The 11,482-nt window shown below is 33.8% G+C and overlaps 1 protein-coding gene across 1 annotated transcript in view; it reads right to left on the bottom strand.

The window, feature by feature from the left end:
- Window positions 1–907: 907 nt before the first annotated feature.
- The window catches only part of MYO6 (myosin VI), a 171,138-nt gene continuing 160,563 nt past the window's right edge, over window positions 908–11,482 (bottom strand). Inside the window, 5 exon segments of the mRNA XM_017881129.1 lie at window positions 908–2,329; window positions 2,866–3,084; window positions 5,474–5,500; window positions 8,843–8,974; window positions 9,797–9,900. Coding sequence (XP_017736618.1) covers window positions 2,130–2,329; window positions 2,866–3,084; window positions 5,474–5,500; window positions 8,843–8,974; window positions 9,797–9,900 — 682 coding nt within the window. The 3' untranslated portion in view covers window positions 908–2,129.

The following is an 11,482-nucleotide window of genomic DNA, read 5'->3' as shown; positions in this document are numbered from 1 at the left end:
TCCTGCTACTTCCTTTAAAAGGCTGACAGGGTCCTAAGTTTCTCCAGCAAAGGGGCATCTCTGCGCATGTGCATCTAGTGTATGTAGGTTACTGTAAGTCTATCTGTATTAGGGCAGTTGCCCTGCTGGCCAAAATTAACTCAGGAAACTATTTTAAATAGATAAGTTCTAGGACAGCTGTGTGACATGATTAGAAACATTATGGCTTAAAATTAACTATAATTGTATTAACTATTAGAGTCAAAAACTAACCACTTATAACAATGCTTTGCTGTGATACGTTTCTTACAAATTTCTACATTAGATTCTCTCATTTAAATAAGTTTAACTCTTTAATTTTCCATCTAGTGCCTATTAATGTATCTAAAAGATACACAAAACTATTTCTGAAAAACGTACTAAAGAGACACGTCATTAAAAACCAATTTGGCTACTAAATTTTGTTCAAGAACTTTACTCACTACTGGTTAGGAACAAAGCTTATATCCTACATACATAAAAACACCAATTAAAGGCAAGAGATGGAAGAGAGAGAATAGGTCATTTATTTCAGTAGCTACACCTTCTGTCACCAATCACAGGGACTAAATGACCCAAGGGTGGGTGAATCTATGCAGTAATACAGGCTTCAAAAGATAATCACATTTGCATTCTCAATTAATAGCACAGACACGACCATTTAACTCAAGACAATCATTTGCATGTATCATAATAAATAAACATTTCTATACTAAGACATTATGAGAGAATCAATTCTGAAGACAGTGTCTGTGGCTCACAAACACTAGTCAGCTGGGAAATACTTCCCTAACTGAGGTAATCTTTCTAGGGAAAAAAGAAATCACTGGAATTTCATTTCAAAGGTTAGGGTCTGTAAAAACTGGAGAAAAAAGCAGTACAGAGAATAATTTTACTTTATAATTTTATTCTAAAATACAACAAAACTCCTTAGAATTATGTCAGCATAACTCCTTTATGTATTTTTGTCTTTAAATTCCTAATATGAAAGTCATAAATATTAGGCTTAAAGCTGCTGACATTTGAATCAATACTAACAGCACACAAAGAAAACATTTTAAAATTATCAGTTATGTAAAACAAGCACTTACTAAATACAAGGACTTCTGAATTACAAAGCTTATGAAACAGGTCTACAGTTACCAAAACCTCAAAGGCCAAAAAAGACACTAGGAATTTCTTAAAAAGAAAGATGTAGGAAGCAGAACACTTGCTAAATCAATGAACAACTTGGACAAGATTCTTATACAAAAATCGCTATTGAGATGAAGTTGAAAGAATATTTGAATTCAGTCCAGTTAAGCCACTATGCCACCTAAAATCTATTTCCTTTCCTAAGTGAAACAAAACTTATCTCAAAACTTTTAGGCATTTAAACAATCTGAATTTCCTTTATTTTCCATGGAATATAAAAGAATATTCTGACAGCAACACACATTTTGCTAGCAAAGAAAAGCAAATCTGTGCTGGATACTATTTAGTACCTCTTATCACAGAATACATCAAATACATTAAGGCTCTTTCTAGAATTGTAGAACTTAGAAGTGTTTCACTCAAACTAAGACACTGCAAAGGTGGAAAATAATAGATTTTCCACCTTTAATGGAAATTTCCAAAAATTTCTGAAAATGTCCATAAAGAAAGTACACAGCTTTTCAGACCAAAACATTAGTGCCTGGATCATTTTAAGTGGCTTAGTTATTGTAAGACTGTAAGCTCATGTTTTATTACTCCAGTTATATGGTACTGTGCCATCCTTAAAAAGTATTTTGAATATTGAAAAAAGTTCTCTTTTCCTAGAGAACAATGATGATGGATGTAAGGTAGTCTTCTGGCAAAGGATGAGAAACATGAGAATGTGCCCAAGTGTAATAGTTAGAGAATAATGAGAGTTTTAGGAGTTACAGTGGGATACAGAAAAATAATTTTTAGGTCCGAAATTTGCTACCATAATTAACCTTAAACAAATTCACCAAAAGCCATGATTAATAAAATCTGTTCACTTTATAGAAGTAACTCTAACATGATTATGGAATGGTTAAATCTGGGGGCACACACCCTACCTAAGTACCATGGCAAATGTTCCCAGCTGTAAGGCTGGTGTGCAACATCTACTTTAACAGATTCTGCAGCATGGCAGTTGCATAGGTGGGCCGAGCCTGTCTGCTCTCAATCGCATTCTGAAGGTACTGGATGCCTCCACAGCGTTCCCAGATTTCTTCAAACTGTCTTGGCAAGATCTCAGCACCACGCTTCCGAGTCAGGCCAGTCTCCTCAAGATTCAGCTCACACATCTCCATGTCATCCTTACCTGTATCCGTGAGATATCAGAAAATTACCATCTCTCTCTTCAGGACCATTTCTTACCAATTTTATTCCTGAAATACCTATTAATTCTCATAGATTTGAAATCTTCCTAAGACTTTATTTTTCTCTAAGATGGAAATCTGCTTAACAAAATCACCAGAAACAACTAAAATTTGTCCCCCATCAAGGACCCTTTCAATTTTAATAAACACTGCTATTGATCAAACAAATTATCAGAGTTAATAAAAATGCTACATTTCCTCAAGCCATTACAAATCAATGGATATGATGAAACACAAATGGAAAGGTTTTTAGGATACAGACAAGTTTCTATGTGCTAAGAACATAATTTAATCCAAGCAATTTCACATTTATAAATGAGTTAATCCTCAATGAACTGGAAATATGACTTAACCACAAGACTCCATGCCTCAACCCTGAAATTTAATAAATTATTATATTATACATTAGAATGTTTCAGTCAGAGAGTTTATGATCTTTTTTGTTTAATAATTTGTTTTTCATGTGAATCATACACACCAGCCACAAGTAGGATGGGTGGCTTGTCAGGATGGAGTTCCATTTGCCGGGCAATCCATGGTCCATCAAAATGGGCATACCACCAGCCTTTTTTCTTATTCTGAGGGTCTTTGTACTGGTCAGCAGGGCGGATGAATGGGATGCGGAAGAAGCGTTGCTGTCGGTTCATTTCAATCTCCTGCTGCCTGGCAGGAATCTGAGCTGCTGGGTTCTGCTGAGCTATTACACAGAACAAGGAAAGTTATACCAGCAGCTCAAGGGAAAAGAAAAGAGCCTTTAATCCTAAAATATACCCCCAATAATTTTTTTAAAAGTAGAAAGGTCCCTAATAGTAAATTTAAAACAAAATGCAAATATTTATTGCCTACAAATTAATAAAATTCAGAGTGTTACTTCTTAGAATTGTCTTTCCCTTAAGAAGTTTCTTAGCATTGTAAACACACACACACACACACACACACACACACACCCCACCACCACCATCAGCAACAAACCCCTGTCAGATTCCCACAGATCACTGTAACAGTAACCTAAAATAAACTCACATAGCAGGAAAACAAACTACTATTATTTACTAAATTTATATTCTTCCTCCAAAGAGTTCAAATTTGTAAAGTAACTTTTATTAGACTATTTATGATAGAACAAAATAAACACTAATTTCAAAAATCTGAAGGATGTAGACATTTGTCAATTTAATCACTATTTCCACAAAAAGTAGAAGTCATATAAAATTTTTTTCTTTTGCCAACAAATTTTAGGATTTAAAATGACCAAATAACACAGATATTAACAATATTTAGACAACCATATGACAAAAAAAAAAAAACTACCTTATAACAGTAAGCACAAACTTTCCCTTAAAGATACTTACTTACTCTGAAATCAGATTTCTTTTGGAATAAAATCCAATGAAGTAAGCGCAAAGTATGTAACATTTGATTCTCCTTGTCAATAGAAAAGAAAAATCCTTGCTTTTCTACTAGTACTGGGCATTTCATTCATATCAATCGTTCATTCCTAGCTCAATTTTCATTACTTAACAAGTAGGTTTTTATTTTATCTGCAAATGTAAAGATTTCCCTGGGGCAATGACTTTACATCTTTAGCAGTATAATAAGTTTGGTTAGCCTGTTTAATATGTTTCATACTCACAGAACTTCAAAAGTGGACCAACCATTTACAGCAGCTCAATTAAGAGTCTCATTATGAAAATCTAAGTGTGTCAAAGAAATACTGTAAAATATACATATGATATAAAGTCGAGAACAGCCACATGGCTTTTGTAAGAATTTGCAAATACTGAAAGGATGAAAATACTCTTATTCTACTTTTTATGCCAACAAATAGCAAAAGCTTTATAGCAGTTGAATTTATTTCTTTGCAAACCAGAGAAAGCAAAAAGCAGTTAGCAAAGCTAAATATGCCTATGAAGGAACGAGAGGCCCGGTTTTGTTAGTAACTTTAAAAGTTGCATCACATATTAACAGACATCTGCTTATCTATTCTTTCGCTCCTGTTTTCCCAGAGCTACTTAGAGTTCAGTGTTTCTACTTTAAGTTTTTAAAACTCCCTACATTGTGGAAAATGTACTAATTCAAAAGCAAGAATTTTAAAACCTTCCCTCCATCTTAAGTAATGAATTAGAATTTAATGTCCAGTTTACGAGAAATTTACCATGATACTGATAGTCATTCATTAATTAATGAATGACTTTTTAATTTGAAGTAAGTCTCCTGTAAGTTAAGATACTGGATAAAATTAAGAAACTAAATAGAAAGTCTTTGATAGCTTTTCTACTAATGGGAGAACTGAAATTTTGTTGGGGAAGACTAGAAAGGAATACTTATCTGGAAAAACACAAAGATACAGACTTTAAAAGATTGAAACTAATATTCTAAACAACTTTCCCTCATATTCAATTGTGTAATCTTCAAATGCAGCCCTATAAATTATAAGTAGCACTTCAAAACATCAGGTCCAACCAGTTGGAAAATGAATGTGACATTATATCCAAATCATTACTGCCCAACTAATTCTACAAGAGATTCACTGTACACTAAGGTGACTCAAAGCTTTTAAATTACCAAAGAATGTGTATCATAAGAAGCTATAAACGTAACAATAATCTCCTCTTTCTATTTAAGGAGGTATCATTATTAAACCTGCATACACTATCACATTATCTATAAAACTAAAATACCTTTGGACAGAAATGCAGACACCATCAGTGTTTGAAAATACAGTGACCAAAAACCAGCACCTAAAAGTTAGTCTTTATTCTAAAAGGTCAGCTGCTATGTTAAGAGTTTTGCTACAATAAGAATTATATACTCTCTCAGTTTAAAATGCTAGTCATTTTCTTAATGTAAGTAATTTGATAAAACATTAACTTCATTAGATTTTTTGTAATACATATACATATTGGAGTGATCCAAATAAAGCATCATCTCAAATTAAAATATATCTTAGTATGGATATAACAACTTTAACACACTACAATTCCACTTAAAATTGTAGCAAAACAACGTTTAATAGAAGTTAGTATTTTGTAAAGTATTTTAACCCATCTTCCAGTTAGCTCATGAGTTACCACCCATTGACTTACGTGAACTGTTCAAAAATGGTGCAAAATCTGTGAACAAATATTTTATGTTGAAGAAAAGATAAAAATGCCAAAACTGTTAAATGAGCAGTTTTCTAATTTATAAAAGTCTTCCCATCAATTGAGGTGGTGACTGAAAAGTAAATATCCTATCCACAAGCCAAATATTCTCAGAATTACCTAAAAGCAGGTGCTGCTTTCTGATTTTTTTAAAAGGCTATTTTGACTGATTAGGCTTAGGAAATTTCTGATTGAAGCACATATAAAGAGAACCAAAATTTAAAATCACACTTCATCTGTGATTTTGGGACATATATCCAAACAAAACAATGACTTAAGAGAGATTATAGCACCTTTCATACATTACTAGAATTTTCATAGAAAATAATGAGAATTCTTCAGAAAATTATATATATTACAGGAGTAAAAACATTACTACTTGTTGATAACAGTACGTTTTGCTTTCTTTAAACTGTCTAAATCTTAAACTCATGCCATTTTATTTTAGAAACTATAATAAAACTACTTTCAAAATCATTGTTTTAAACAATTACTGTAAATATTTACTAGGTGATTTGCTACTGCCCAAAAAATTATTTCTAAAAATCTCCCTCTGCAGTAAATGAGATGAGAGCATGCTCATCCAGGACTGTACCAGGAAGAGGGTCTGAGGCTCCTTACATATTATTTTAAGAGTTTACCATTAGCTGTCAACGTATTACTCTTTAAGTCAACAATACGAAGCTACATTTTTGTTAATCATAAGTTGTCATCATTTTTTCTCAAATTAATGAACTGTTCCTTCTAAATATTAGACTACACAGCACTTCCTTTTAAAGGGTGTTTGGCTGCCACATTAGGAAATCATCTAAGTATAGAATTTTCTCAACTGAGCTTCTTGGTGCTCTTTAACCTTTGCTTTTAGCTATGCTCCTGTGTCAGGATGAATTTTATATAAGAACATAAAGAGAAAGAGAAAAGCAAAAAAAGTACTTTTCAGAGCAGAAGTTACATTTGATAAAATATATCCTGAAAGCGACTCATAATCAAGTTCTCTGAAGGCTTAATATGTATGTGTGGGATTGTGTTCACATAAATTCCTAAATTAGTTCATAAACCTTGATAGAACCCTTAGGAAATTTTCCTAATCTACTCTTTTGTTTTCCCAAATAATATAGTACAAACAGAAATAGTAGTTGAACCGGCAAGGTGAGCCACATATTATTTGCATCTTTTTTGGGTAAAGCTAGATGAATAAGGTATCAAAGTTTGACTCACAAATACAATAAATATGTGTATATTAATTTAAAATGTGTGTGCCAAATATTACAAGAACCTCTCTTTGTTTTAAGAAGTGTGATCACTCAGATGTATTAATTTTGAAATACAATATAATGAAAGTCTGTCACGCTAAAGGTAGTAATTATAACATTTACAGCTAAAAAGAACAGTCCATTGTCATTTTTTGCAAAACAAAGGTAATCTGTGGTCAGAACTCAGTACACAGACAGTGAACAGCTAATGTAATCGTTTGATTGTGTTCAATTCGAAGAGGAAAAAAATGAAACTGGAGAAGAGAGTGGTGTCACAGTGTTTAGTGTGGCTTCCACCTGCCACTTCTTGGTTACAAGTGACCTCCCACTGCCCTTGCATAGTCCTATATTCTGACTGCCATCTCTTGAGCAATCACTGGCACTAATATTACCCTTATTAATAATAATATTGCCCTCACTCAATCTGTTCTTTGCAACAACTTAGAAACACTAAAATTCCACTATTAAATTGACTTTATTTAAACATTGCTTTTATTTACTTGGAAGGTAGTGAGGAAGCAAAACATAACCAAGAACTCATTTTTTAAGTCAACTTGGGTCCTGCATTGCTAAACTATGCTATCAACTGTTGGGAATATACCCCTTGGGGGAAAAAAAACACAAAATATTAAATCTGTTGTCACCTTGATGTTAACCAGAATTAAGCTAATAAATTGTGCCAACTTAAACATAGTCCAATTATTGCTTTAAAGACTGAAATTACAACTCACATATCACACATATTCTCAGTTAATGTTAAAGTTCATGCATGCTTTTACTAGGTTGTATCTCTCCTACTCTACTTTCCAATTTCAAGTATACACCTTGGCATTTTGCATAACAAAATAACAAAATCCATGTTCAGGATCCCAATGAAAAATCAAATCCTGATCTAGGCAAACTGTAGTCAGAAGCAAGGTAGTATTTCTCACTTTCATATATTTGCAGTATTGTAAAATAATGTTTGCAGTACAATTCTTTTTGAAACAAAGGAATTAAGAGTGTAAATGGACAATGCATGAATCAATTCCTTTCTTTTTCCAGGCTATAACCCTATTCTGGGAGCAACAGAAAAGTACTTATACCGACATATAAAAAAGATAACAATATTGGGTATTTCAGGGAACTATTTCTAAAAACTGAGCTACATTCAATTTTAAAAATTAGAAAAGGCCGGGCGCGGTGGCTCAAGCCTGTAATCCCAGCACTTTGGGAGGCCGAGACGGGCGGATCACGAGGTCAGGAGATCGAGACCATCCTGGCGAACATGGTAAAACCTCGTCTCTACTAAAAAATACAAAAAACTAGCCGGGCGAGGTGGCGGGCGCCTGTAGTCCCAGCTACTCGGGAGGCTGAGGCGGGAGAATGGCGTAAACCCGGGGGGCGGAGCTTGCAGTGAGCTGAGATCTGGCCACTGCACTCCAACCCGGGCGACAGAGCGAGATTCCGTCTCAAAATAAAAAAAAAAAAAAAAAAAATTAGAAAAAGGGGTGGGAGCAGTAGCTCATGCCTATAATCTCAGCACTTTGGGAGGCCAAGGCAGGAGGACTGCTTGAGCCCAGCAGTTTGAGACCAGCCTGGACAAAATAGCAAGACCTCATCTCTATTTATTTAAAAAACAAAATTATAGAAAATTTAAAATAAAACTAACCATCATCCTTTTAGCAACTCATTTTCATATGTAAAATTCATTTCACATTTAAATTAAAAGATGCATGGCAATCCTGACGTTTTCACATTTAATCTTGTGAGTGTGTGCATGTGTGTGTGTGGGTGTGTATGTGTGAAAATTATACATGCACACCCTCTTCAATACAGACAAGAAAATTATTGTCTGAATTATAGTAAATTCAATATATCTTAACAAGAAAGAGTTTAAAGACATACTCATAAAAATAATGCTATAAAAGGCCATCAAGGCTGTGTTAGATTCAATGGCTCACAGTTCTACAGCAGGAGAAAATTTATAGGGGACATTTTACCCAAATGTCTTAAGTACAGATACATGCATTTATATGTACATATTTTAAAACATTCAAAAGTACAGATCTGTTTTTACCATAATCAGTAACAGACTTTGGAGCACGTTGCTCTGTTTCAGTATTTCTCTTCTTGTTCTTAGATTTCCAAGCATGGTACACCTTTAGTCTCCTATGAAATTCTTCTCTGCAAGCTGCCAGTAGCTCAATATCTATTGATTACATAGATAGAGCAAAAAAAAAAAAAGACATGTTAATTTATTCATCTAACGTAATAATATAATTATTCCGTGGCATAAGGAGATTTTTTATTTTAAATTAATGATACAAAATCAAAAGTAAGCTAGTTATTCATAAAGATAAGCATTTTATAATATTGTTCAAATTTACAGATCATTTCCTTATGTCATTATATCTTATATCATTTGCTCCACAAAACTCTGAACTAAACAGGTCTTCTATATATGAAGGAATTGAATCAGAAATGTTAAACAACTTGTCGAAGCCCACAAGTCTTGACAATAGAGTAAAAAGTCACTGTGATAAAATACAAACTAGATTTACAAGCAAGACTTTTCTAATTATGCAGATATACTAAATGGAGGGAAAGAATATAGTGAGAAATTATGTACAATTATGATACTTTTGTTTCTAGTCACAGTTTTCTGAATTCATCGTTCCTACTCATAGTTTTCTGAATTCAAACACTGTGATTTAAATAACACAACTATGTGGGATCCTCTGGATATAGTATTTTACCCTAATTGTTCTGTGGGAAGAAAAATAGCCTTAACAAGAAACACTGGATTGTTATTTGTTACTTTGCATTCACAGACCGAAGATTCAGATAATATAGGTATTATATATACATACATATATTTATACACACATATATTTATATATACATATATACATATACACACACACACACACATATATGCGCACGCACACACACACACACCTCACCCCAATCTATGTATTTATCACCTATCACTATGAACATTTTATATTACTGATCTTCTCCAAACACTTACCACAAGAAGTATTGATGGTATCACGTAGTTCTGCATATTTCCATTTACTAAGATCATACTTCTTGGTACCAGCAGCTGCTTTGGTAGCTTGTACAGCAGGACCTCTGTAATTATTACACATTTTTGCATGTTTAAACCAGAAACATGAAGAAAACATTGACTAAAGAGGCAAGAAAGCATGCATAAGTTTGAAAACTGGAAACAGCTACTAGAAAAATATAATTTTTGTTTCTTTGACAGATGAGATTAAGAATGGCATACTAAAAGACAGCCAAATAAATTAAAATTTTCCAGCATGCCACTTGATAGTCATATTAGATTTTAAGTCCAAACATTTGATTCTAATATTCTAGTTCCACAAACCTCCCCAGACTTCAGTTTCAATGTTTTACTAACGTATATATGAACTAAATTTAAAGTTTAAAAATATACTGATGTATATTCCTCAAAATCAGAAAAGAAATCCTCAACACACTTGAAAGATCATTAAAAGCATATCAAAGTTTTGTTTATGAGCCATGAGGCTGCACAGTGCGACCACCTGGAGAGACTGCTGAAAGCTACAGACGGCCAAACTCCATTCACACACAGTGGCTCAGAATATCCCTGGGCCTCTGGATGTTTACGGAGTATATAGGTAAGTAGCCAGACCTGCAACCCACCACATGAGAGTCATTAAAGTCAGCTAAAAGAATGGATGGAATCTGGAAACTCTTACTTTCTAGGCTTCACTGCTATAAGAACACTTAGAAAAGTTCTATAAGCAGACAAAATCCATACCCTCATAATAAGAAAAGTAGTAAATTCAAGAGATTTCAGCTCATGAGGTAAATAACAGAGACTTCAAAGGGCACACGTGTTGTATTATGACCCATTCAGTGGGAACATTTGTATGAGGAAAGAGAAAAGAAATAAAATCCAAAGCACTCAATTAAATGAAATAAATTCAACTTTTTCAAAACAGGGCTACTCAGTGCTTTAAGGCCTGCTTTTTTGTTTTTTTGTTGTTTGTTTAGTTTTTTGTTTTGTTTTGTTTTGTTTTGTTGAGAAAGGGTCTGGCTCTGTCACCCAGGCTGGAGTGCAGTGGTACAATCTTGGCTCACTGAAACCTCCACCACCGGGCTCAAGCAATTCTCCTGTTACATGAGTAGCCTGCTGTACTCTCTCAGCCACCTAAATAGCTGGGACTACAGGTACCCACCAACCAGCCAGGCTAATTTTTGTATTTTTTGTAGAGATGTGGTCTCGCCATGTTGCCCAGGCTGGTCTCAAACTCCTGAGCTCAAGTGATCCGCCCATCTCGGTCTCTCAAAGTGCTGGGATTACAGGCGTGAGCCACCACACCTGGTCTTTAAGACTTTTATGCATATAATTTGAGATCATTAATCAGAAAATATGCGAACAATTTCTTTTCTGTAATAATACACTTATTTTTCAGCAAAAGATTACACTTGCAAATAGCAGACACACAGAATAAGCTTCAAGACTTTAAACTCAATGTAACAAAGAGTTTAAATACATCACATTTCAAGACATGAAAAGAAGGTGGCACAAAATATTAAAATAAGTATTAAAGAACAAAAGCATTGCTTCTTATATATCATACAAGGAAATTCTCCATTATCATCTACTACCTGGAAGATACTTCCTCTTAAAGAGGGTTGATCAAAATATAATACCTGAAAA

Source organism: Rhinopithecus bieti, unplaced genomic scaffold (genome assembly GCF_001698545.2).
Source record: "Rhinopithecus bieti isolate Rb0 unplaced genomic scaffold, ASM169854v2 scaffold_12476, whole genome shotgun sequence".
Classification (NCBI taxonomy): Eukaryota; Metazoa; Chordata; class Mammalia; order Primates; family Cercopithecidae; genus Rhinopithecus; species Rhinopithecus bieti.
Note: the sequence above shows the minus strand (reverse complement) of the source record. Positions and strands in the feature narration are given on the sequence as shown.